The sequence below is a fragment of the Chiloscyllium plagiosum genome, unplaced genomic scaffold (assembly GCF_037043375.1).
Source record: "Chiloscyllium plagiosum isolate Xiang-an unplaced genomic scaffold, Cpla_swu_hap1 HiC_scaffold_7, whole genome shotgun sequence".
In the NCBI taxonomy this organism is placed as follows: Eukaryota; Metazoa; Chordata; class Chondrichthyes; order Orectolobiformes; family Hemiscylliidae; genus Chiloscyllium; species Chiloscyllium plagiosum.
In genome coordinates, this window is record NW_028270145.1 from 103,950,391 (window position 1) to 103,974,625 (window position 24,235).

At 42.2% G+C, this 24,235-nt stretch overlaps 1 protein-coding gene across 3 annotated transcripts in view; it reads right to left on the reverse strand.

The window, feature by feature from the left end:
• LOC122551782 (contactin-associated protein-like 5) overlaps positions 1–24,235 on the reverse strand; it is a 1,118,157-nt gene that overhangs the window by 202,797 nt on the left and 891,125 nt on the right. For all 3 annotated transcript variants that reach the window (XM_087989332.1, XM_043694246.2, XM_087989333.1), the window contains one exon: positions 15,506–15,730. In XM_087989332.1, coding sequence (XP_087845458.1) covers positions 15,506–15,730 — 225 coding nt within the window. The remainder of the gene's footprint in view (positions 1–15,505; positions 15,731–24,235) is intronic.

Here is a 24,235-nt window from a genome sequence, read left to right on the forward strand (position 1 = left end):
ATTGATATATTCTTGATCTCACAAGGAATTAAGGGATACGGGGAGAATGTGGGTAAGTGAAGTTGAAATGTCCATCAGCCAAGGTTAAGTGGCGGAGTGGACTCGATTGGCCGAATGGCCTTACTTCCACTCCTACATCTTATGGTCTTATGGTCTGACTATTCCCTGTGGTAGGAAATTCAAAACTACAGGACATAGGTTTAAGGTGAGAGTGAAGAGATACGATGGGTTTTCAGAGGCGTGGAAAATGTTTCACACGGAGGCTGGTGAGTATCTGGAATGAGCTGCCAGAAGTATTTGTAATTTAAGAAACACTTGGACAGGTACATGGGTGGGATAAGTATGGAGGAATGTGGATGAAATGCAGGAAAATTGGACCAGTTTAATTGTGCAAACTGGGTGGCATGGACTACTTGGGTCAAATGGCCAGTTTCCTGATGTAAACCTCTGACTTCAAACGGACTGAAATAACTCACGTGCCCCTTGAACAGCACTTTCAAAATCCCCAGTCTCTCTCACCTAGCAGGGAAAGAGCACGAGAAATATGAGAACATCGCCACCTATCAGTTCTCCTCTGATTCACACACCATCCTGACCTGAGACTATATCACTGTTTATTCACTGTCGTTGAGTCAAAATCCTGGGACTCCTTCCCTACAGCACATGGACTGCAGCGGTTCAACACTATCACATGTTTCAGGGCAATTAGGGCTGGGCAATTAATGCTGGGCTAACAAGGGATGTCAAGATCACATGAACGAATACATTAAAAATTCCTTCAGACGGCATCCTCAAATGGTTCGAAATGACAAAAGTCCCTCAGTTTAAACAAAACTAGTTCTGCAAATGTGTGACTTCTCCCTTGGGTTTCTGCCCATTCCCTGTCATTTTGCTGCTGAACACATAGTCAGCCCCTGAGCTCCTCCACAAATGAAAAAAAAATCATTACCGAACCGCTGATCACATCCAATCATGAAAAAAAAATGAGCTGTTCAACTGAAAAATGATTAATTGTGCAGATACCAGGCACTGAATACTCTTGGCATTTTTATTACGAGGGCAGTTCTTTGTAGAATTCCAGGGACTGCTAGAACAGATGACACACATAATATTCTATGATAAACGACACATTTTAGCTAAAAGATCCACACATTAATTATGAATGAATGTGATTTTAATCTATAAATATTTGGGTAGTCAACTTAGCATCCTTAGAATATTTACAGTCATTCCACAAAGGTGAGAGAACCAACATATATCTGATGGCAGAAGCTGCTCAGCAGGTACACCCTCCAGTTTCTGCTAAGCAAACACTACAAAATGCATGAGGAATTAATTGGCACCTCACCAAGTGTTTCTTATACTGTAAACATTATTTTTTTCTGAGACTTTCACTTCCGAATACTGAGAAAACGAGCGAGGGAGAAAAGCAAATAGTTTCCCCGATGGATTTACGTACGCATGCACTAACATCGTAATGAGCAAGACTGGAATGTGGGCTCACTGCTTCTGGCCTAGGAGGGCAAATCAAAATGGAGCTACGGGACCCTATTACTGACCATGGGCTGAAGTTCCTCTACTGACAATTTCCCATTTGCACACGGTCTTCTCCCCCTTCCCCCCTCCTCAACTCTCACCTTTTGCAGACAACAGCTCCTTCCCCTCCTGCTCCAGTCCCCTTCCTTTTGCAACTGCTCACTTCTCACCCCACCCTTTCCCCTTTGCAGCTATTAGTTTGTCCCCATCCCCTGGCCTTCGCATTGCCACCTCTCTTTTGCAGACACTCTTGTTTCCCCTCTCCCTCTTGTATAGCCTCGCATTTCTCAACCTGCCTGGTAAACTCTCACTTCTACTGGCCTCACTTGGCTGCCATCCCACCTTCAGGCCACAATGGACTACTCCCCCAATGTGCCCTCAATTCCCTACCCTGCCTAGATACTGGCCTGCCTTGGCAAAGGTGCTCCCCCCAGCCTTGCCCAGGTAGTCTGCCAACATAATACCAGAATACCACAAGGAGCAGAATTAGGCCATTTGACACATTGAGTCTGCCTGATATTCAATCATGGCTGATATGTTTTCAACCCCAATCTCCTGCTTTCTCCCTACAAGCTTAATAATCAAGAACCTATCAATCTCCGTGTCAATGCACACAATGACTTGGCCTCCCCTATGGTCATTCAGCTTCTCCAGCCTGTTCCAACATCCAATAAGATCATGGATCATGGTTGACCTGTTTATTTTTTTTGAATTGCACATTCCCATCTACCCCCAGTGAAATAACTGCAGAGGGACCAGTATTCCATCACCAATTCACCCTTGTTTTACTGCGGCAATGAGTTCCACAGATTCACTATCCTCTGGCTGAAGAAATTCCTCCTCATCTCTAGCTCTAAAGGGCTGTGCCTTCACTCTGAGGCTGTGCCCTCGGGTCCTGGTCTCTCCTCTTATTGGAAACACATTCTCCATGTCCTCTCCATCCAGGCCTCGCAGTATTGTGTATGTTTCAACCAGATGCCTCCCCATCCTTCTAAACTCCATCGCGTACCCAGAATCCTCAACTGCTCCTCATATGATCAGCCCTTCCATTCCTGGGATCATTCTTTTAAACCTCCTCTGGACTCCCTCCAAGCCCAACACATCTCTCCTTAGATAAAGGGCCCGAAACTGCTCATAATATGCCAAAGTGATCTGACCAGAGCCTTATAAAGCCTCAGCAGTACATCATTGTTCTTGCACTCTTGTATTCTATTCACTGTTCACCTTATCACTGATCATCCAATCACAGGTTAAATCCCTCCTGTGCTTATTACTGATTGCTTCACTAAGGAGTCTATCCTCAGCAAATGTGGGGAAGAAGCAGGCCCTGATGAGAGGCTCTGATGAGTTGGATTTCCAACTTTCATTGGTCCATGCACAGAAAGAAATTTTGTCTGATCATTTCCGTGTCCCTCCTGTGTAACTTGAACAGTGCTGTGAGGCAGGAGGTGCAGCAGCCAACGTGTGCTCAGCAAACAACCACAATAATCAGATGATCTGTTTATTGTGATGGCGATTCAGAGATAATTATTGAGATGCGCATTGTTGTTAACTCCCTTCGACTTCAAACAGACACCATAGGATCTTCTTACGCCCTCCCCAGAGTATAAAGCTTCAGTTAACATTGCACTTGAAAGATGGAGCACATCTGACAGCGCAGCACTCCCATAGTGCTGCGTTAAAGTATTGACCTAAATGTTATTCTCAGGTCTCTGGAGTGGGAGTCAATCCATTTCCATCAAAGTTAGAGGTGAGAGTGCTACTTGAGGCACATAAGGTGAGGAGGGAATACTAATATTTTTAATATTAATATTATGCTTTATCTCAGCACCATTCCTCTAGTGCTGGTTACATTAGCCACATAGTTTTGAGTTTATGAATTATACAAACATGCAAATATATGAATTAGAGGAAGACAATGGCCATTCAGCTCCTCCAGCCTGTTCCAACAATCAATAAGATCATGGATCATGGCTGACCTGTTTTTTTTTTAATTGCACATTCCCATCTACCCCCAGTAAAATAACTTCACAGAGATCAGTATTCCATCACCAATTCACCCTTTATTTATATGTGCACAGTACATTGGTTCTGATTAGCCAGCACAGAACCCGTCCCTAGAATGAGGAGACCCTCTGAATCTTCTTTTTTTTTATTATTTTCTTTCTTAACCTTTTTTCTTTTTTTATTTTACCACACACTACCGCCTAACAGCAGTAGTGCTTATTTTTTTCCCCTGCACCCATGCTGTGTGTGAGCAGGTGTGAGACACAGTGAAAGAAAATCTATTTATTTTATTTTCATACACTGGTCCAGCTCCCTCAAGAAGTTTTCCTCCTCTCTCTCCAAGAATCTCAGGGAGTCCCTCTCCCACTATAACTCCGAGGTCATTTCCTTTGCTCTGAAGTTCTTCAACCATGTCCTGAAACAAACTCGCCGCCTCAGAACACTTCAACCCCAGGGCATCAATGTGGACTTCAACAGTTTCCTCATTTCCCCTTCCCCCACCTCACCCTAGTTCCAAACTTCCAGCTCAGCACTGTCCCCATGACTTGTCCTACCTGCCTATCTTCTTTTCCACCTATCCACTCCCCCCTCCCCCCCAACCTATCGCCTTAAACCCCCCGCCCACTCAACTATTGTACTCTATGCTACTTTCTCCCCACCCCCACCCTCCTCTCACTTATCTCTCCACCCTTCAGGCTCTCTGCCTGTATTCCTGATGAAGGGCTTTTGCCCGAAACGTCAATTTTACTGCTCCTCAGATGCTGCCTGAACTGCTGTGCTCTTCTAGAACCACTAATCCAGCTCCCTCAAGAGCCAGCTCTCAGAGTGAACAGAACCTGTGACACTCCTGTTCTTTATTTTTTCTTTTTACTTTTTTTTCACCTTACCCCACACTGCCGCCTAACTGAGATAGTACTTATTTTTCCCACAACACCTATACTGTGTGTGTGCAGGTGTGAGACACAGTGAAAGAAAATCTTCTATTTTTTTTTAAATAGGAAAACACCTGAATGGCCAGTGACAAGCAGTGCTCTTCACAAAAGGGCAATGCTGTATGATCAACAGTCCTGTTTTTTTTTTAACTTTTTTTCTCTCTTCTATTTTTTTTCTTTTTAACCCTCACACTACCACCTAACTGTGGTAGTGCTTATTTTTTCCCCAGCACCCATGGTGTGTGTGTGCAGGTGTGAGACACAGTGAGAGACACAAAGTGCACGAATCTTTATTCAATTTCCACCACCAGGAAGATAGGAAAACACCCGGGTGGCCAGTGACAAGCACTGCCCTTCACATCAAAGGGCAATGCTGTGTGATCAAAACAGTGAAGGGGAGGGTAGGGACTAAATCAAAATAGAGTTGGAGGGGGAAATAATGCACTCCATTAATCATCTATTTATTTATTTATTTTTCTTTTCTTTAGGAAAACACTCCTGTTTTTTTTGTTTATTTTTTTTTCTTAAACCCCACACTACCGCCTAACCGCGGTAGTGCTTATCTTTTCCCCAGCACCCATGGTGTGTGTGTGCAGGTGTGAGACACAGTGAAAGACACAAAGTGCACGAATCTTTATTCTAATTCCACCACCAGGAAGATAGGAAAACACCCGGGTGGCCAGTGACAAACACTGCCCTTCACATCAAAGGGCAGTGCTGTGTGATCAAAAACAGTGAAGGGGAGGGTAGGGACTAAATCAAAATAGAGTTGGAGGGGGAAATAATGCACTCAACTAATCTTCTATTTATATCAGTCAGCCAGGGCTCCCTGATTGGGCCAGGTTAACAATCCTAATCAAAGATCGCATAGTCAATGAAATCCACCTGGCCCTTGTTCCAATCAGATTACCCAGTAACCTTTGCGTAACAGAATCTACATCCATGTTAAAATATTCACCCACTTCAAAGGCAGAGAATTACAAATTTACATAGCTATGAGAGAGAAAGCAACTCCTTATTTTTGTCCTAAAAGGTCGACCCTAATTTTTAAACAATGCCCTCTTCACTCTGATTCACTCACAAGATAAAGCATCCTTTCTATGTCCACATTGTCAAGACCTCTCAGCATCTTCATCTTCAATCACTCCCCACTCCGTTAAATTCCCATGGAAACAAGGCCAACTGTTCAACCTTGCCTTATAAGTCAACCTGCTTCATCCCAAGTATCAATCTAGTAAAGCTGCTATGAACCACTTACAACGTATTTATAACCTTCCTTAAATAAGCCAAACAAAAATGCACACAATATATGAGATGTGGTCTCACCAATGTCTTTTTCTGACCTGAAGCATACTATCCTTATTTTACGTGCAAGTCCTCGCAGAATAAAGGATTCATTACTTCCTGTAGCTGCTTATTAATTTTGTGACCCATGCACTAGAATTCCGTGATCCCTCTGCACTTTTCCAATACATTATGCTTTCCTTTTTTTACTTTTCCTCCAAAGAGAACAACTTCAGATTTTCCCTTAATATACTTGCATTTGTCTGACTTTGTTCACTCACTCAACCTACTGATATCCACTTGAATCCTCCTTATATAGGTTTCACAGTGTACATTCCTTCCTATCTTAGTGTCATCTTCAAAACTAGGTTCCGAGCTTTCACCATGCTCATTTAAGCCATTGATATAAATTGTAAAAAGTTGAAGTCCCCACATAGACTCATTATGATTTTTGTCAAGATTAGAGTGGTGCTGGAAAAACACAGCAGGTCAGGCAGCATCCAAAGAACAGGAAAATCGATGTTACGGGCAAAAGTCCTGCGGTGATTTTCCAGAACCACTCTAATCTTGACTTTAATCTCCAGTACCTGCAGTACCCATTTCCACCTAGTCATTATGATTTTTGTTTTTCTTTATCTCTAATAAAATTCCTTAAATGAAGACACACAAGGTGTGAACTTGGGCACTGTAAGTAAGCCAGTAAAATAATCACCAACACTGGTCAGTGCAGAATGTTAATAAATTCCAAAACATTCATCGATTCAAAAAATACTGCAGATGCTGGAAATCTGAAACAGGCACAAAGAATGCTGGAGAAACGTAATAGTTCTGGCAGTATGTGTGGAGAGAAACACAGTTAATGTTTCGAGTCCAGTATCAGTTTTCTTCAGAACAGAAGAAGTGTCATACTTCACTGAAAACTTTAACTTCCTTTCTCCACAGATGCTGCCAGACTTGCTGAATTTCTCCAGAATTCTCAGTGTTTGCCTTTATACTTTCTTCCAAAATGTGAGATCATGGAAGTTCAGTTTCTCCATTCCTGCATTAGCATCTTTACTCAGCGAGTCGAGAGTTCATGGAATGCCCTGCCAGTAGCAGTGGTGGACTCTCCCTCTTTGTGGGCATTTAAATGGGCATTGTATAGGCATATGGAGGATAGTGGGCTAGTGTAGGTTAGGTGGGCTTGGATCGGCGCAACATCGAGGGCCAAAGGGCCTGTACTGCACTGTATTTTTCTATGTTCTATGTTCTATGTTCTATCTCGGTTGCAAGTTCCTCTTACAACAGGGTCAACCAGTGATCCTAATCTCTCAGCGGGCACTAGTATTCAAAGACAAGGAGCAAATTATTGCAAATGCTGGAATCTGTACTGAAAACAAAAAATGCTGGAGATCACAGAGGGCCAGGCAGCATCCATGGAGACAGAGCAAGCTAATGTTTTAGGTCTAGATGACTCTTTATCAGAGCTAATGAAGAATCATCTAGACTCGAAATATTAGCTTGCTCTCTCTCCATGGATGCTGCCTGACCTGAGGGGTGAGGGATGACCTTATTGAGTTTTACAAAATTAAGAGGGGCATGGATTGGGTAAATAGGCAAAGTGTTTTCCCTCTGGTTTGGGAGTCCAGAACTAGAGGGCATAGGTTTAGGGTGAGAGGGGTAAGCTTTAAAAGAGACCTACGGGGCAACTTTTTCTCGCAGAGGGTGGTACGTGTATGGAATGAGCTGCCAGAGGAAGTTGTGGAGGCTGATACAATTGCAACATTTAAGAGGCATTTGGATGGGTATATGAATAGGAAGGGTTTGGAGGGATATGGGCCGGGTGCTGGCAGGTGGGACTAGATAGGATTGGGATATCTGGTCGGCATGGATGGGTTGGACAAAAGGGTCTATCCATCTCTATGACTCTATGACTCTATCTCAGGAATCTCTTCTGATTGCAACAGGAACAGAATTCCCACAGTGGGATTCTTTCACTCATACACAGTAGAAAAGTGATGGAAAACCTGGAAAAATAAAAGGACTCATCCCTAATTAAGACTGTCCTTTAATCCAGTACCAGCCCTATTAGGTGCTTTAATAGAAATATCTTCTCATTGTCTTTCAAGTTTTGGCTGACCTGTTGTGTTTTTACATTTGTTTGGGTTTTTACATTTATGTTTGGGTTTTACATTTGTATTTCCACCATTTGTACTTTTAATTCCTTCGTCCTATTTCAGTCATGGAGTCATTCATCATGGAAACAGACCCTTCAGTCCAATCAGTCTATGCCGACCATAATCCCAAACTAAATTAGTCCCACCTGCCTTCTCTTGACCCAAATCCCTCCAGACATGTCCATTCAGGTCTTTTGGACCTAGCCAGGAACCACAGCAATAAACACTGTACCATCTTGTCAAATTATTCTGTTAATTACTTCCCTCCCATTGTATATCTGTGGAGTATCCACCTTGCCTAATCTGGTGATATTATTGTTCAATAGCAGCTCTCTCGGCTCTGAGTGAGAAGATCAAACTTACCAGCCTCCACTGTAGAGACTTTGCAGAATCCCTACAGTGTGGAAACAGGCCATTTGATCCAAGTGGTCCACATCGACTCTCCAAAGAGCATCCCACCCAGGTACATTTCCTCTACCCTATATTTCCCCTGGCCAACCCACCCTGGCCAGCACATCCCTGGACACAATGGGAAATCCACCATAACCTGCCCATCTTTGATCTGTGGGAGGAAACTGGAGCACATGGAGGAAACTCACACAGGCACAGGGAGAATGTGCAAACTCCACACAGACAGTCGCCTGAGGGTGGAATCAAAACCGGGTCCCTGGCACTGTGAGGCAGCAATGCTAACCAATGAGCCACCATGTCACCCTTGAATAGAGGTTCTCAGCTGACACCTGAAGCAGAACTGACAGGTCACTTATTGGTGGAAGTATCATCTCCATGGTGAGATATTACATTTTAGGTCCTGCCTACTTGTAGTAATCTGGAACATTGGATAGTGATGGTACAGACTCCAACTTCCATTCCATCACACAGCTGATCAGACATCTATCCTGCTCTTCCTGCCTGGCTTCAGGCATGCGCTAGTGGCATTTGCAGGTTTGGCAATGCTATGAACACATGTTCGACTCTTGAAGTGGGTCTTGAATCCAAAGCTTGTGGTTCAGAGGCAGTGATGCTGTCCAATGTATCACATGACCTCCTTTTGGTTATACACATCATAGAGTAATACAGCATGGAAACAGGCCTTTCGGCCCAAACTAATCTATGCTGACCATGGTGCCCACTTAGCTTGTTCTAATTGCCCACAGTTGGTCCATTTTCCTCTACAGCTTTTCCATCCATGCAACTATCCAAATGCTTTTTAAATGTTGCGATTGTACCTGCCCTATTCCATATACACACACCACTCCATGGATGGTTCATTCAATCCATGAATTTATTTATCCTTTTTTTGAGTCATACCTCCTACTAACTGACATTGCTTTCACCCTCATACCTTATTTCTTCACCTCCTATTCAGTCTCTATCCTAATTATCACATGCTTTTACTTCTTCAAGTTCAAGCTGCCTTGTTCATATTTCGAGATTCTTACAATCAGCAGCTTCACCAATGTGTCAGGTCTATAACTTTCTTGAAAGACTTCAGACCACTCTTTGATTTAATTTCCCCACAAAGTCAAAGCCCATCCATCACTGTCTTTTATAGGCAGTGTTACCTGTAGAAACTTGTAGTTTTGCTTCTATTTATTAATTTCTTTATCCTTTGGTTTTACTTTCTGTCTCGCTCCTCTTAGAGTCATAGAGTCATAGAGATGTACAGCACTTTGGTCTAACTTGTCCATGCCGACCAGATATCCCAACCCAATCCAGTTCCAACTGCCAGCACCCAGTGCATATTCCTCCAAACCTTTCCTATTCAGAAACCCATTCAGATGGCCTTTTAAATGCTGTAATTACACCAGCCTCCACCACTTCCTCCGGCAGCTCATTCCATACACGTACCACCCTCTGCATGGAAATGCCACCCCTTAGATCTCTTATATCTTTCCTCTCTCTCCTGAAACCTATGCCTTCTAGTTCTGGACTCCCCCACCCCAGGGAAAAGACCTTGACCATTTATCCTATCTATGCCCCTCATGATTTTTACGTGATTGAATTTTATTAGATTCCTGACTTTTACTCACAGCAGCATTTTCCATTTGTTTCACCCTTCTGCATTATAGAATAGAATCCCTACAGTGTGGAAACAGGCCCTTTGGCCCAACAAGTCCACTCTGAAGAGTAACCCACCCAGACCCATTTCCCCCACCTTATACTTACCACTGCCTAATGCACCTAATTTACACATCCCTGAACACTATGGGCAATTTAGCATCTTGCCATCTTCCTGATTTGGAATTCAGCTTTTTGACTCTTTAATATCTTTTTAAAAAATTCTCTGTGGTTCATTGGCAACATTCCCTTTAAGCAACTCCAACTCTCCGTACATGCCAATCATAGGAACAGAAAAACAGGAGTAGGCCATTCAGTCCTTCTAGCCTGTGTTCACCATTCAATGAGATCATGGCAGATCTGTGACCTAATTCCATTTACATGACTTTGGCCCATATCCCTTAATACTTGTGCTTAACAAAAATTTATCTGTCTCAGATTTAAAACTAACATCTGATCCAGCATCTACTTCCATTTGTGGCAGAGAATTCCAAACATCTACCACCCTGCGTGTGTGTGTCGAAGCACTTCCTATCATCTCTCCTGAATGGTCTGGCCCTAATTCTCAGACTATGTCCCTAGATTTAGAATCCCCAACCAGTGAAGGTAGCTTATTTTTATCTACTCTGTCTTTTCCTGGTAATATCTTCAATATTTTGATCGCATCACCACATAAACTTCTAAATTCCAGAAAATGTGGTTTAATTTGTATTATCTCTCCTCATAACTTAACCCCTGAAGTCAAAGTATTCTTGTAAACCTATGTTGCACTCTTTCCAAGGCCAATGTATCCTTCCTAAGGTGTGTTATCTAAATCTGCACACATTATTCCAAGAGAGGTCTAGCCACAGTTTTGCATAGCTGCAACATAATCTTTGTGTCCTTGCACTCCAGTCCTCTGGATATAAAGGCCAACATTCTATGAGCTCCCGTGATTAAATTGTGCTCAGAGCAAATAGTTTCTGGTTTTTGAAGGATCTGTGCATCGGAATTGTCTCTTTGGACATTCACTGTATTTAACTTCATACCATCAAGAAAGTGACCTGACCCAGCCTTTCTTGGTCGAAGAGTGTGCTGCTGGAAAAGCACAGCAGGTCAGGCAGCGTCTGATTAGCAGGAGAATCGACATTTCGAGCAAAAGCCCTTCATCAGGAATGAGCTTACACTCAAAACGTCGATTCTCCTGCTCCTCAGATGCTGCCTGACAGGCTGTGCTTTTCCAGCACCACACTCTTCAACTCTGATCTCCAGCATCTGCAGTGCTCACTTTCTCCCTATCCTTTCTTGGTCCAAATCGCTGTGTGGATACATTGGATCCCACTTGTGGAAGCCACTGTAGCATACAAACTTCAGCAGTCTGCACACTGCTAAAAAAAATCAGAGGGGATGTTGGCTGTAGGTATGGCTGGGAAAGTCAACTTGCATTGACTACTCATAATTGCCCTTGAGAAGACATCTTAGCATGTGGTAACATCCACAGTGCTATTAAATGGCACACTCCAAGACTTTGACTCAGTGACATGATTACAAGTGTGGGATCAGTGGAGAGGGATAAGTGTGCACTGCAGGGCAAGAGTTATAGCTGGGGGCAGGGAAATTATGATGCAGTGAGGCACGACCTAGGATGCGTGGCTTGGAAAAGTAGGCTTCAAGGCATGGGCACAATTGATATGTGGAGCTTGTTCAAGGAGCAACTATTGAGTGTCCTTGATAAGTATGTACCTGTCAGGCAGGGAGGAAAGGGTCGTGTGAGGGAGCCGTGGTTTAATAAGGAATTGGAATCCCTTGTTAAATGGAAAGGGCGGCCTATGTAAAGATGAGGTATGAAGGTTCAATTGGGACGATTGAGAGTTATAAGATAGCCAGGAAGGATCTGAAGAGAGAGCTAAGAGCAGCAAGGAGGGGACATGAAAAGACCTTAGTTGGTAGGATTAGGGAAAACCCTAAGGCTTTCTATAGGTATGTCAGGAATAAAAGAATGACTAAGGTAGGAATAGGTCCAGTCAAGGATAGTAGTCGGAAGTTGCGTGTGGAGGCTGAAGAGATTGGGGAGACACTGAATGAATACTTTTCGTCAGTATTCACTCAGGAACAGGACATTGTTGCCGATGTGAATATTGAGTCACAATTAATTAGAATGGACGGCTTTGAGGTATGTAGGGAAGAGGTGTTGGAAATTCTGGAAAGGGTGAAAATAGATAAGTCCCCTGGGCCTGATGGGAGGTAAGGGAGGAGATTGCAGAGCCATTGACCTTGATTTTTATGTCCTCGTTGTCTACAGGAATAGTGCCAGTAGACTGGAGGATAGCAAATGTGGTTCCCTTGTTCAAGAAGGGGAGTAGGGATAACCCTAGTAACTATAGGCCGGTGAGTCTCACTTCTATTGTCGGCAAAGTCTTAGAGAGAATTGTAGGGGATAGGATTTATGAACACCTGGATAGGAATAATGTGATCAAGGATAGTCAGCATGGTTTTGTGAAGGGCAGGTCGTGCCTCACAAACCTTATTGAATTCTTTGAGAAGGTGACTAAGGAGGTAGACGAGGGTAAAGTGGCAGATGTGGTGTATATGGATTTTAGTAAGGCGTTTGATAAGGTTCCCCATGGTAGGCTACTGCAAAAAATACGGAGGTATGGCATTGAGGGTGAGTTGGAGGTTTGGATTAGGAATTGGCTGGCTGGAAGAAGACAGAGGGTAGTAGTTGATGGTAAAGGTTCATCTTGGAGTGCAGTTACTAGCGGTGTTCCGCAAGGATCTGTTTTGGGACCATTGCTGTTTGTCATTTTTATAAATGATCTGGAGGAGAGGCTAGAAGGTTGGGTGAGCAAGTTTGTGGATGATACGAAAGTCGGTGGAGTTGTTGACAGTGAGGAAGGATGTGTCAGGTTACAGCGGGATATAGATAAGTTGCAGAGCTGGGCAGAAAGGTGGCAAATGGAGTTCAATGTAGGTAAGTGTGAGGAGATTCACTTTGGTAAGAGTAACAAAAAGACGGGGTACTGGGCTAATGGTCGGATACTTGGTAGTGTGGATGAGCAGAGGGATCTTGGTGTCCATGTACACAGATCTCTGAAAGTTGCCACCCAGGTAAATAGTGCGGTGAAGAAGGTATATGGCGTACTGGCTTTTATTGGTAGAGGAATTGAGTTCCGGAGCCCTGAGGTCATGTTGCAGTTGAAAAAGACTCTGCTGCGGCCGCATCTGGAGTATTGTGTGCAGTTTTGGTCGCCATACTATACTGGAACGGGTGCAGAGGAGGTTTACCAGGATGTTGCCTGGTATGGTAGGAAGATCGTATGAGGAAAGGCTGAGGCACTTGGGGCTGTTTTCATTGGAGAAAAGAAGGTTTAGGGGTGACTTGATAGAGGTGTACAAGATGATTAGGGGTTTAGATAGGGTTGACCATGAGAACCTTTTTCCAGTATGGAGTCAGCTATTACGAGGGGGCATAGCTTTAAATTAAGGGGTGGTAGGTATAGGACAGATGTTAGGGGTAGATTCTTTACTCAGTGACTCGGGAGTTCATGGAATGCCCTGCCAGTAGCAGTGGTGGACTCTCCCTCTTTATGAGCATTTAAACGGGCATTGGATAGGCATATGGAGGATAGTGGGCTAGTGTAGGTTAGGTGGGCTTGGATCGGCACAACATCGAGGGCCAAAGGGCCTGTACTGTGCTGTATTTTTCTATGTTCTATGTTCTATCATTTGTGGTTTGGAGGAAAATTTGCAGGTGATAATTTGCCTGTGAAACTGCTGCCATTGTCATTCTGAGTGGGAGAGGCCATATATTTGGCAGCTGTTGTCAAACTATGTTGGTGAGTTATTACAGTGCATCTTTTAGATAGCACACACTGCAGCCACAATGTGTCAGTGGAATGTTTTCTACGGTGATAGATGGGTGTCGGCTGCCTTACATTGGAAGGTTCTGAGAATAATCTACTTTGGCACAGAATCACAGAATTTTCATAGTACAATAGAAGAAAGTGAGGACTTTGCATCTATTCTCCAAAAGAGCATCAAATAAAACAAAGAACTGCAGATGCTCGAGATCTGAAACAAACAAAATATAGAAATTACTGGAGAAACTCTGCACATCTGACAGTTCCACAGATACGGTCACAGAGTCACAGCCGACCAGATATCCTAACCTAAGCTTGTCCCATTTGCCAGCACCCAGCCCATATCCCTTTGAACCCTTCCTATTCATATACCCGCCCAGATGCCTTTTAAACATTGTAATTGCCCCAACCTCCATCATTTCCTCTGGCAGCTCATTCCATACATGCACCAGCTTCTGTGTGAAAATGTTACCCATGAGGTCCCTTTTTAATCTTTCCCCTCTCATCCTAAACCGATGCCCTCTAGTTCTGGACACCCCTGCCCCAGGGAAACGACCTTGTCTATTTACCTTATGCTTTAGTGCCATTCTCCTGCCTTTTCCTGGTATCCTTGCAAATTGTTGGTTAAATAATCATTGAATGCTCACTTAAAAGTGTCAACTGGGCCTGTCGCCAGACACCTGAGAAGTGGGGGTGTGGCGGTAATGCTATTGTGATAGTAAGCCATAATTCCAAGCTAATGTTCTAGGGACGTGTGTTTGAATCGCACCACGGGAGATGATGAAATTTGAATTCAACAAAAATCTGGAATTGCAAGTTAGCCTAATTGTGACCAAGTGAGCACTGTTGACCAATCTCTTTCACTGATTCCCTTTAGCAACTGAAGTCCTTACCTGGTCTGGACTGTATGTAGTTCCAGACTCACAACAATGTGGCTGACTCTAAAATGTCCTCTGAAATGGCCATAGCAAGCCACCCAGTTCAATTAGGGCAATAGATACTGACCCAGCTAGTGACACCCACATTCCAAGAAGAAATAATAATATATTTCCAGGCAGTGACTTTACGACTTTAACCATCTATTATGTGAAAGCATTTTTGCTTACATCATATTTGCTATTTTTACAAACCACTTGAAATCTCTGCCCTCTCTCAACTCTGTGACATTTCCTGTAGATGATCATTTGTGACCTGTATTGTTTGTTTCCCTGAATGACCATGTATCCCCACAGAACTGCAACATCTTAAATCCGAAACAATGTCTGATACTAAATATGCATTTCCAAGGGAAAATAACCAGCTCACTCTAGGAAATTATCAGACCTCACTTACTAATTGTCACTCCTCACATACATGAGCAACAGGTTCTCCAAGTAACTTGTAAACTTGTAGATGATTACCATTTCCTCTATTCTCATTCGTCTTTGTTCTTGCCCCAGTCCTTATTTCCTGCAATATGACCGACCTGTTAATCATCAAGAACATACAACGATGCAGAACTTTCACATCCTCAGGGTATCCCAAAGGTACCTCCAAGTCAATAAATTATTCCTTTCGCAGGAGTGCACTCACAGCTATTAGGATAGCAAGTTAATGAAAGAGAGTTTATTTTAAATAAAAGTTTGAATATATTTTGTCAGCAATTGATGGACGTAACACTTTTAATCAGGCAAAACGTTTCTTTACTCACCATTACTGCACAAAACCACTGCTATATATTCCTCATAATAGGAGTCTGCATAAAGCAGCACACTTGGAGTGTGGGTGGTTCGGAAGCTGAACTCTATGTTCTCCCTCGAAAGCGTCATGTCCGAGTAGATCGCAGATAAGTGGCTGCTGACATTTTTGCCAGTGCCATAAGATTCGTGGAAATCATAAACCAACGATGTCCCAGCTTCCAAGATTGCAGAAATCTCTGAAATAGGAAAAAGGAGGGATTGTCAGCAGAAGTTTTATGTAAGAACATAAGATCTAGCAGCAGGAGTAGGCAATTCAGCACCTCGAACCTACTCCACCATTCTTCACGATCATGGCTGATCTTACCTCGGCCTCTACTCCACTTTTTTGCCCGCTCCCAATAACCCTTTAGCCCGTTACTAATTAAAGATCTGTCTGCCTCCTCCTTAAACTTACTCAATGTACTGGCATTAACTACAGTCTGGGGTAGTGATTACACAGAATAACCAGCTTTAAGAGAAAGCAATTTCTCCTCATCACTGTCTTAAATTTACTACTCCTTATCCCAAAATCAAAATGTCATATTTTAGATTGCCCACAGATCATAGATCAAGCAGAGTCAAAGGCCATTCGCCCCACTGAGCATGTGCCAGCACTTTGACAGATATATCCAATTTGTCCCAAGAGCTCTACTCTTTCACTCTTTAAGACCATGAGAAGCAGGGACAGGAGTAGGCTGTTTGGCTCTTCGAGCTTGCTCTGCCATTCAAATAGATCATGGTTGATCCAACACTCCTCACATTCATTTTCCTGTCCTTTCAAGGTTATTCTTGATTCCCTGACTGATGAAAAACTTAACTATATACAAATCAAATATACTCATACACTATGCCCTCTAGTTTTGGACTCCCCCACCCCATTTAAAATACTTTGTCTATATTAACACATTAGTTAGAACATGAGCTCACATCACATTCTAAGCATCACATTCTCATTGAAGTCAAAAGTGATATTAGCCCCAATTGTTGTCAGATTGTCTAAATAACAATATGGTAAGGGAAATGTTATATTCTTACCCGGTCTGACCTATGTGCAGCGCCAGCCTGTGATAAATATGGTTAGCTCTCAATTGTCCTCTGAAATGGTCAAGCAGGCCATTTGGATTTTTCAATGCATTGATCAGCAACTCAAGGGAAAATCCACCAGCTACTTCTCAAGATAACTGGGGATCACAGTCATGACGATAGGGGAGCCCTAAAGTACTCGTGATTTGTTGAATGCTCAATTATATCATGTCCTTTTTATAAAAAGTGCTGTTCCATTCTTATCCCTTTATCTTTTTCCTTTGCTTCAAACAATCATCAGTTTTGTTATTTAACTGCTCCTTGCCTTCTAGCCTCTCTCAGACTCCCTACTTGTTCTCCTGGGGTCCCTATATCTTTTCATACCTTCCAGTTCGAAGGAATGGTCAATACCCTGAAAGATTAACTCTGTTTCTTTCTCCATAGTTGCAGCCCAACCTGCCAACCATTTCCAGCATTTTCTGTTTTCACTGCAGAAGTAAGTCATTGAATATGATGTGTCTTGTGGTGTTATTGATGCAGAAACTGGGACTTAATGCATCACTGAGATAAGCCATCTTCTTATCACATTTAGGATCTATGTAACAAATGAACTGAATTCACTTCTACTCCAGGCTCCCAACATACCAAGAGCAAGACCTCTGTTGTCAAATATTATTACTTCTGAAGATAACCGCTCACACGTTTGCTTGAATGCTCCATCCCAAGGGTAATGTTCAACTTGGGTCACATCTTCCTGTGCATTTTTTGGCACTTTATTATCGTTTAGAAATTCCCTGAGCTGGATCGTGTATTTTTACGAGAGTTGTCAATAGTCAATGCTGATATTGCTGGCTTGATTTTTATTTCAAAGATGGTTATAGAAACCACTGGGTGTGAAACTGAACAGGGGTATATGAATTAATAAGCCCTCAATGACCATGTGTGGGATTGCACTGACTGCACAATTATGAGGTGTCTTTGAATCATTTTTTGAAGTGAACTAATAGGTTTGTGCAAATGCAAAGGTGGTGTTTAAACAAGTGTATTCATTGATTATGTAAAGTGACAAATTATGATGACAGGCTTGTATTTCCTTGGCTAGAGAGGAATAAGGGGTAATAAAATTTATATTTTCCAAGATGGAAATGATAGAGAGACACCATATTCCTCTGGTGATAGAATCAAGCACGTCTTTAATGTTCGTGGTAGGCCATTCAAGAGTGATTTCAGGAAATGCAATTCTTCACCCAAAAGGGTGGCAGAAATCTTAAATTTGCTCACCGAAAACCTATCGAGGCTGTGGGTCAATTAAAAATGTCACAAACCCATGTTGATATTCTTATTCGATAATCTTAAGATTTGGAGAATCAAGGTGTTCTGGATGGAGTTAGGATTGTGATCAAGCACGGTGTATTTGAATGGCAAGAGATGGTCAAGTGGCTAAATAGCCATCTCCAGGCTGTAACTAGTGTTTGGGCATGATTTGACCGGGCTTATCTTTATCAGGTCAAACTCCTGCAACTAGCCATTCAAGAGCATGATAGTAGCGCCAGCAGCTGGTCTGTAGTAGTTCAAGGAGCTTATTCACAATTAGTATCTCAAGAGATGTTGAAGGATGATCAATGCATTAAAAAAAACACAAAGAACTGCAGATGCTGATGATCTAAAATTAAAACAGAAATTGCTGGAGAAACTCAGCAGCATTTGTGGAGAGTTGACATTTCAGGTCCAACAAAGGATCCCTGGACTTGAAACATGAGTTTCTCCGGCAATTTCTGTTTTTGTTTGTGATGGTTAACACACATTGGCTTTGACAACATAATACAAAAACTGAAATAACTTTTCCTTCCAAATTTACTCTAGCCACAGGATTGGGGTTCCCTGCATTCTCATTTTCAATCATTAAGATACCTGTACTCCCAGACCGTTCTCATTGTCTGCCTCAGTGAGGGTAGTGTCCAAGGGGGGTAGTATGTGTAATATCTTGCAAGCATAATGTACCCAACACTTATCTAGATGGAAATTAATTTGCCAACTGCACACCCAGTCCACAACTTGAGCACAACAATTCAAGCTGCTACTCTAGTGTAATGTTGCAGGAGAGTTGCACTGTCAAGCGTTCTCTGTCTTACAGAAAAGATCTTGTACTGAGGCCACATCTTCTTCCTTCGGTAGAGAGAACAGATTCCTAGGTCTACCATAACAAAGAGTAGGGGAGCTCTCCTAATACCTTGATGAATCAACATCATATTTTTTAAAAATTCACCATTGTCACACTGCTGATTGTAGGAGGTTGCCACTTGCTAATTGTATGCTGTGATTTTGACATTACAACAGTGACTTCACTTCAAGTATTTAGTTGGCTACAACGTGCTGTGGGACATCCAGTGTTTGAATAAGGCACTACATTAATGCAAATCTTTAATGGGTTAGAACATAGAACATAGAACAGTACAGCAAAGTATAGGCCCTTCAGCCCACAATGTTGTGCTGAGCATTTATCTTAAGATCAACCTAACCTACACACCCCTCAATTTACTGCCATCCATGTTCTTGTCCAGCAGTCACTTAAATGTCCCTAATACTACACTGTCCTTTTTAAAAAGAATCCAAATTTCATAAAAAAAAGTACCAAGAACCCACAATTCAAGATTAACTAAGATGTTAATGATAGCATCAAACTTAAAGAAAATATGTATGGTTACACAAGGGTGGATGGAAAGTCAGAAAGTTGAACATAATATAAAAAATACAAATAATGGCTAAAATATCAATAGGCAGGAACAATTAGAATGTTATGGACCAGGCCAGACCCCCTCAAAACATTTCAAGAAAGTAACCTGGACCCTAACTTTACCAGTTGTTTTAAGCAGGAGTAAATAGATAATCCAGGAGACATGCAGCTGGTCAAACCACTTAGTTTTAAACAAAACAATTTATTTACAAGATTACTGAATGAAACACAAACAAAAGAAAACAGAATACCGAGTAATTTAAGGTCTCCAAAAACCTATCAGATCATCCCAAATTACTTATGCTGTTTACAATACTTGCAACAATCCCCATAAATATTACCTGGCACAAAAGGTAAAATCAAACACAAGTTCTGACAGGAAATGAGTCAGCGAGAGTGTGTACCGGCCTGCACCTGCCTCTTTGGATCCAGCAACTTTTTTCACACTACTACTAAAAACCAAACCAAAGCAAAGTAAAGCTGAGCTGGGAGACCTAGCCACTCCACTTTATGACCTCCAGCATCTTCAGTCCTCACTTTCTCCACACCCCTTTCATTGTACAAGTATTATTTTTAACTTGAAAGCCTTCTGCTGGAGGCAATATCTGTCAGCTATTATCAACTTGGCCCTAAAACCCTACACTCCAGACCTTTTGGAGTCTGTGTCATTTACAACCTCTCTGAAAAATAAGCCAAGGAATAAATAACCTTGTTAAAGGATCAGCTTTGTCATAGAGTACAAAAGAAAGCTAGTGACAAATATAACATCAGATAATAAATCTCTCTATGGATATTTTAAATAGTTAACAAAGTGAGCATTAGTTATATAGAAAGTGATTCTGGGGAATTAATAATGGGAAAGAATAAGATGGCAGGTGAATCGAACAAATATTTAGTTCAGTTTACTCTGTACTAGACACAAGTAAAATCCCATAAATAACTGACAAATCAGGGAAGGGGAAGGAGGGAGAGGAATTATAATCGCCATGGAAATTTGGACTGAACAGGTTGTTGGAACTATGTGTGCCCAGCCACTCCAAGGTTCCACACACGTCAAGAGGGGTCAGTACACCAATCACAGCACTGACCTCCAGATGCAGAAATTGTAGCTACACACAGGCCCTGGAGGTCTGCATAGCTGGTTAGAAGTTAAAGGGAAAACTGTCTGGCTCTGATTTAACAGGTTTACAATTGAGTAAAAGTAACTAGAAAGGGGTGGTTTTGCCTGACAAATCTATTAGAAGTATTTGAGCTAGTAACAAGCAAGTTGGACAAAGAGAGCCAGTGGATGTGATCTGTTTGGATTTCCAAGATGCCTTTGACAAGTTGGTGCATAGCAGGCTGCCAAATAAGATTAGAGCCTATGGTGTTAGGTGTAAGGTACTGGCATGGATAAAGGATTGGCTGACCAGCAGAAGGCAGAGACTAGGGATAAAGGGGTTTTTTTCAGATGGCAGCTGGTGATGAGTGGAGTTCCGCAGTGCTCAGTATTGAGACTACAACTATTTACATTATACATTAATGATCTGGATGAAGGAACTGAGGGCATTGTTGTTAAGTTTGGAAATGACACAAAAGATTGGTGGAGGGACAGGTAGTGTTGAGGAAAGGGGGAGGCTGTAGAAGGACTCAGAAGCAAGGAAAGTAGGTAAAGGAGTGACAGTGGAATACAATGTGGGCAAGTATGAGGTTATGCATTTTGGTAGGAAAAGTAGAGGTGTAGACTATTTTCTTATTGGGGAAAGACAGTGGAAATCTGAAGTACAAACGGGCTTGGAAGTCCTAGCTCAGGATTCTTTTAAGGTGAATGTGCAGGTTCAGTTGATAGTTAGGATGTCAAGTGCAACGTTAGCATTCATTTCAAGGTGGCTAGAATACAAGAGCAGGGATGTACAGCTATGGTTCTGATTTGACTGCATTTGGAATACTGTGAGCAGTGTTGGGCCCTGTATCTAAGGAAGCAATGTATTGGCATTGGAGGGCATTCAGAGTATGTTTACAAGAATGATCCTGGGGACGAAAAGCTTGTCACATAAGGAGCAGTTGACTCTGGGTGTGTACTCAATGGAGTTTAGAAGGATGAAGGGAGAGGTGATGTAAACTAACAGAATACTGAAAGGCCTGGATAGAGTGGATGTGGAGAAGATGTTTCCACTAGTAGGACAGACTAGCACCTGAGGCCACAATCTCAAAGTGAAGGAAAAACCCTTTAGAACTGAGATGAGGAGGAATTTCTCCAGACAGAGGGTGGTAAATCTGTGGAACTCATTGCCACATAAGGCTGTGGAGGCCAAGTCACTCTGTGTATTTAAGGTAGTGTTAGATATGTTCTTGATTAGTAGAGTAATCAAGGGTTAGAGAGAGAAGGTGGGAGAATGGGGTTAAGAAATATATCAGCCAAAATTGAATGGTCGAGCAGACTCAATTGACCATATGGGAGAAAGTGAGGACTGCAGATGCTGGAGATCAGAGTCAAGAGTTTGGTGCTGTAAAAGCACAACAGGTCAGGCTGCATCCAAGGAGCAGGATAATCAATGTATTGGGCATTAGCCCTTCATCAAAAAATTCCTGATGAAGGGCTAATGACCGAAACGTCGATCTTCCATTCCTCAGATGCTGCCTGACCTGCTCAATTGACCATATTCTGCTCCTATATCTTATCTTGTAGTGTTTTTTACTCAATACTTCTGTGTGTGAAGACCAGAATGCTTTATTAGCAACCTTATTAACTTGATCTGCCATCTTCAAAGACGTGCCTCTCACAACCTCAAGTTCTCTGTCCCTATGTCCGTTTTAGACTTGAATTTGTATTGTCTAATGTCATTGTTCCCATCTTGCCTCTGATTCTGCACCTGGATTATTGCGTGCAGATTTGGTTTCCCTACCTAGGAATGGATCTGTTTGCCATAAAGAGACAACAGTAGAGGTTCACTGGGCTGACACTATGGTTGGGAGGACTGTCCTATGAGAAGAGATTGCTTTGACTGGGCCTGCATTAACTCAAATTTAAAACAATAAGAGGGGACTCAATTGAAACATATAAAATTCTAACAGGACTAGATGTGGGATCGATGATTCCCCAAGGAACTTAACATTCTAGAACCAGGGGACACAGTCTCAGGACACATTTAGGACTTAGATATGGAAACATTGCTTCACTTAAAGGATGGTCAATCTGTACAGGCCAGGTCACTAAGTGCGGTCAAGAAAGATATTGATTTTTTTTTAGATACTAAAGGCATTGAAGTGCATGGTGAGAAAGCAGGAATATATCATTGAGGTAGAGATTAGCCAGGACCATATTAAATGGTAAGCAAGTGTGGAGGTGTGCTCCTGCTTATAATTTCTATAAATAAGGTGCATTTTAAGTTACTGAGGGAAAGGGCACTTGACACATCAGATTCAGTCCTGTTTCAGGAATAACTCACTTGCTTTTCTATCTGTAGGTCCTCAGTTAAAGTCTCACTTCAGATGCTTGAACGTAAAGAGCATAAGACCATAAGACATAGGAGCGGAAGTAAGGCCATTCGGCCCATCGAGTCCACTCCGCCATTCAATCTAGGCTGATGGGCATTTCAACTCCACTTACCTGCATTCTCCCCGTAGCCCTTAATTCCTTGTGACATCAAGAATTTATCAATTTCTGCCTTGAAGACATTTAGCGTCCCAGCCTCCACTGCACTCTGTGGCAATGAATTCCACAGGCCCACCACTCTCTGGCTGAAGAAATGTCTCCGCATTTCTGTTCTGAATTTACCCCTTCTAATTCTAAGGCTGTGTCCACGGGTCCTAGTCTCCTCGCCAAACGGAAACACTGGCTTTTCATTTCAACTGTTTATTATTGACTGTGATGCATTTCAGGCTGTCTTGTCTTTGTAACAGGCAGGCACTGGGTAGATTTGAGTGCTTGAATGCTTTTTCCTAGTAGCTTTCCCTGGACCAGTGGTATGAGCGGAAAGGGCAGAATAATTCTCTAAATACCCCAATACTTAGCCAGATGTTTGAAGTGGTAGAATTGGAATTTCAAAAATATCAAATGTCTCTGGAGAGCCATGGAATATGCATCTGTTTCGTTCTTAAAATGTATGTCTTAGTTTTTCCTATATTTTCCTCTTACCCTGAAATTGTGGTTTGACATATGGGCCTCTGTGAGGTTCTCTGAAGGTTTCTGCTGTTAGCTACCTTGAGGCATGAATTCTTCATTAGCTGTGCCTCTATTATTTATGAAACCATGAAATTATAACTATTATCACTGCCACAATCCTTGTATCAGTTAGCCATCACTAACTCCTGGAGTTACGCTATTTTTCTTTATCTCGCAGCAATTAACATAAACATTCAAGTTCATCACCTCTGATTATTTTAAAAAGTTGACTATTGTAAGATGCCAATCAATATGGTGACTATGCTTAACGACTTGCTGTTTTCACTTCAGGTTTGCAGGATGGATGACTTTCTTTTCATTTTTAAACATGTTACATGACTTGCACATTTAGAACGATTATATGATCGTTACTTGTGAGCAAGGACATTAAGCAATATGAAGAGGAGCAGGCCATTCAGCCCCTCTACTCCATTCTGTCATTCAGTAGGATCATGGCTGATCCAACATTCCTCACACACACTTTCCTTCACTTTCCCCAAAAACCTTGACTCCAGTGCTGACCAAGAATCCATCTCTTTTAGTCTGAAATATAAGGCTGTCTTCCCTTTTTGGACCTTTATAACTTGGCTCAATGGCAAAAGCTTAGGGACATCTCCACTTCATCACTCAATTGATCCTTGAACAATTCCACCTCCTCTAGAAAGAACTTCAATCCGACACCACAGGGACGTTGTAGAATCTCACTATTCATAACTCCTCATTTTCTCCAGGCAGTGCAACAGTGACTCCATTTCATTGAACGTGACACCTTAAAAAATATTTGGCTTTTTATTGCGCTAC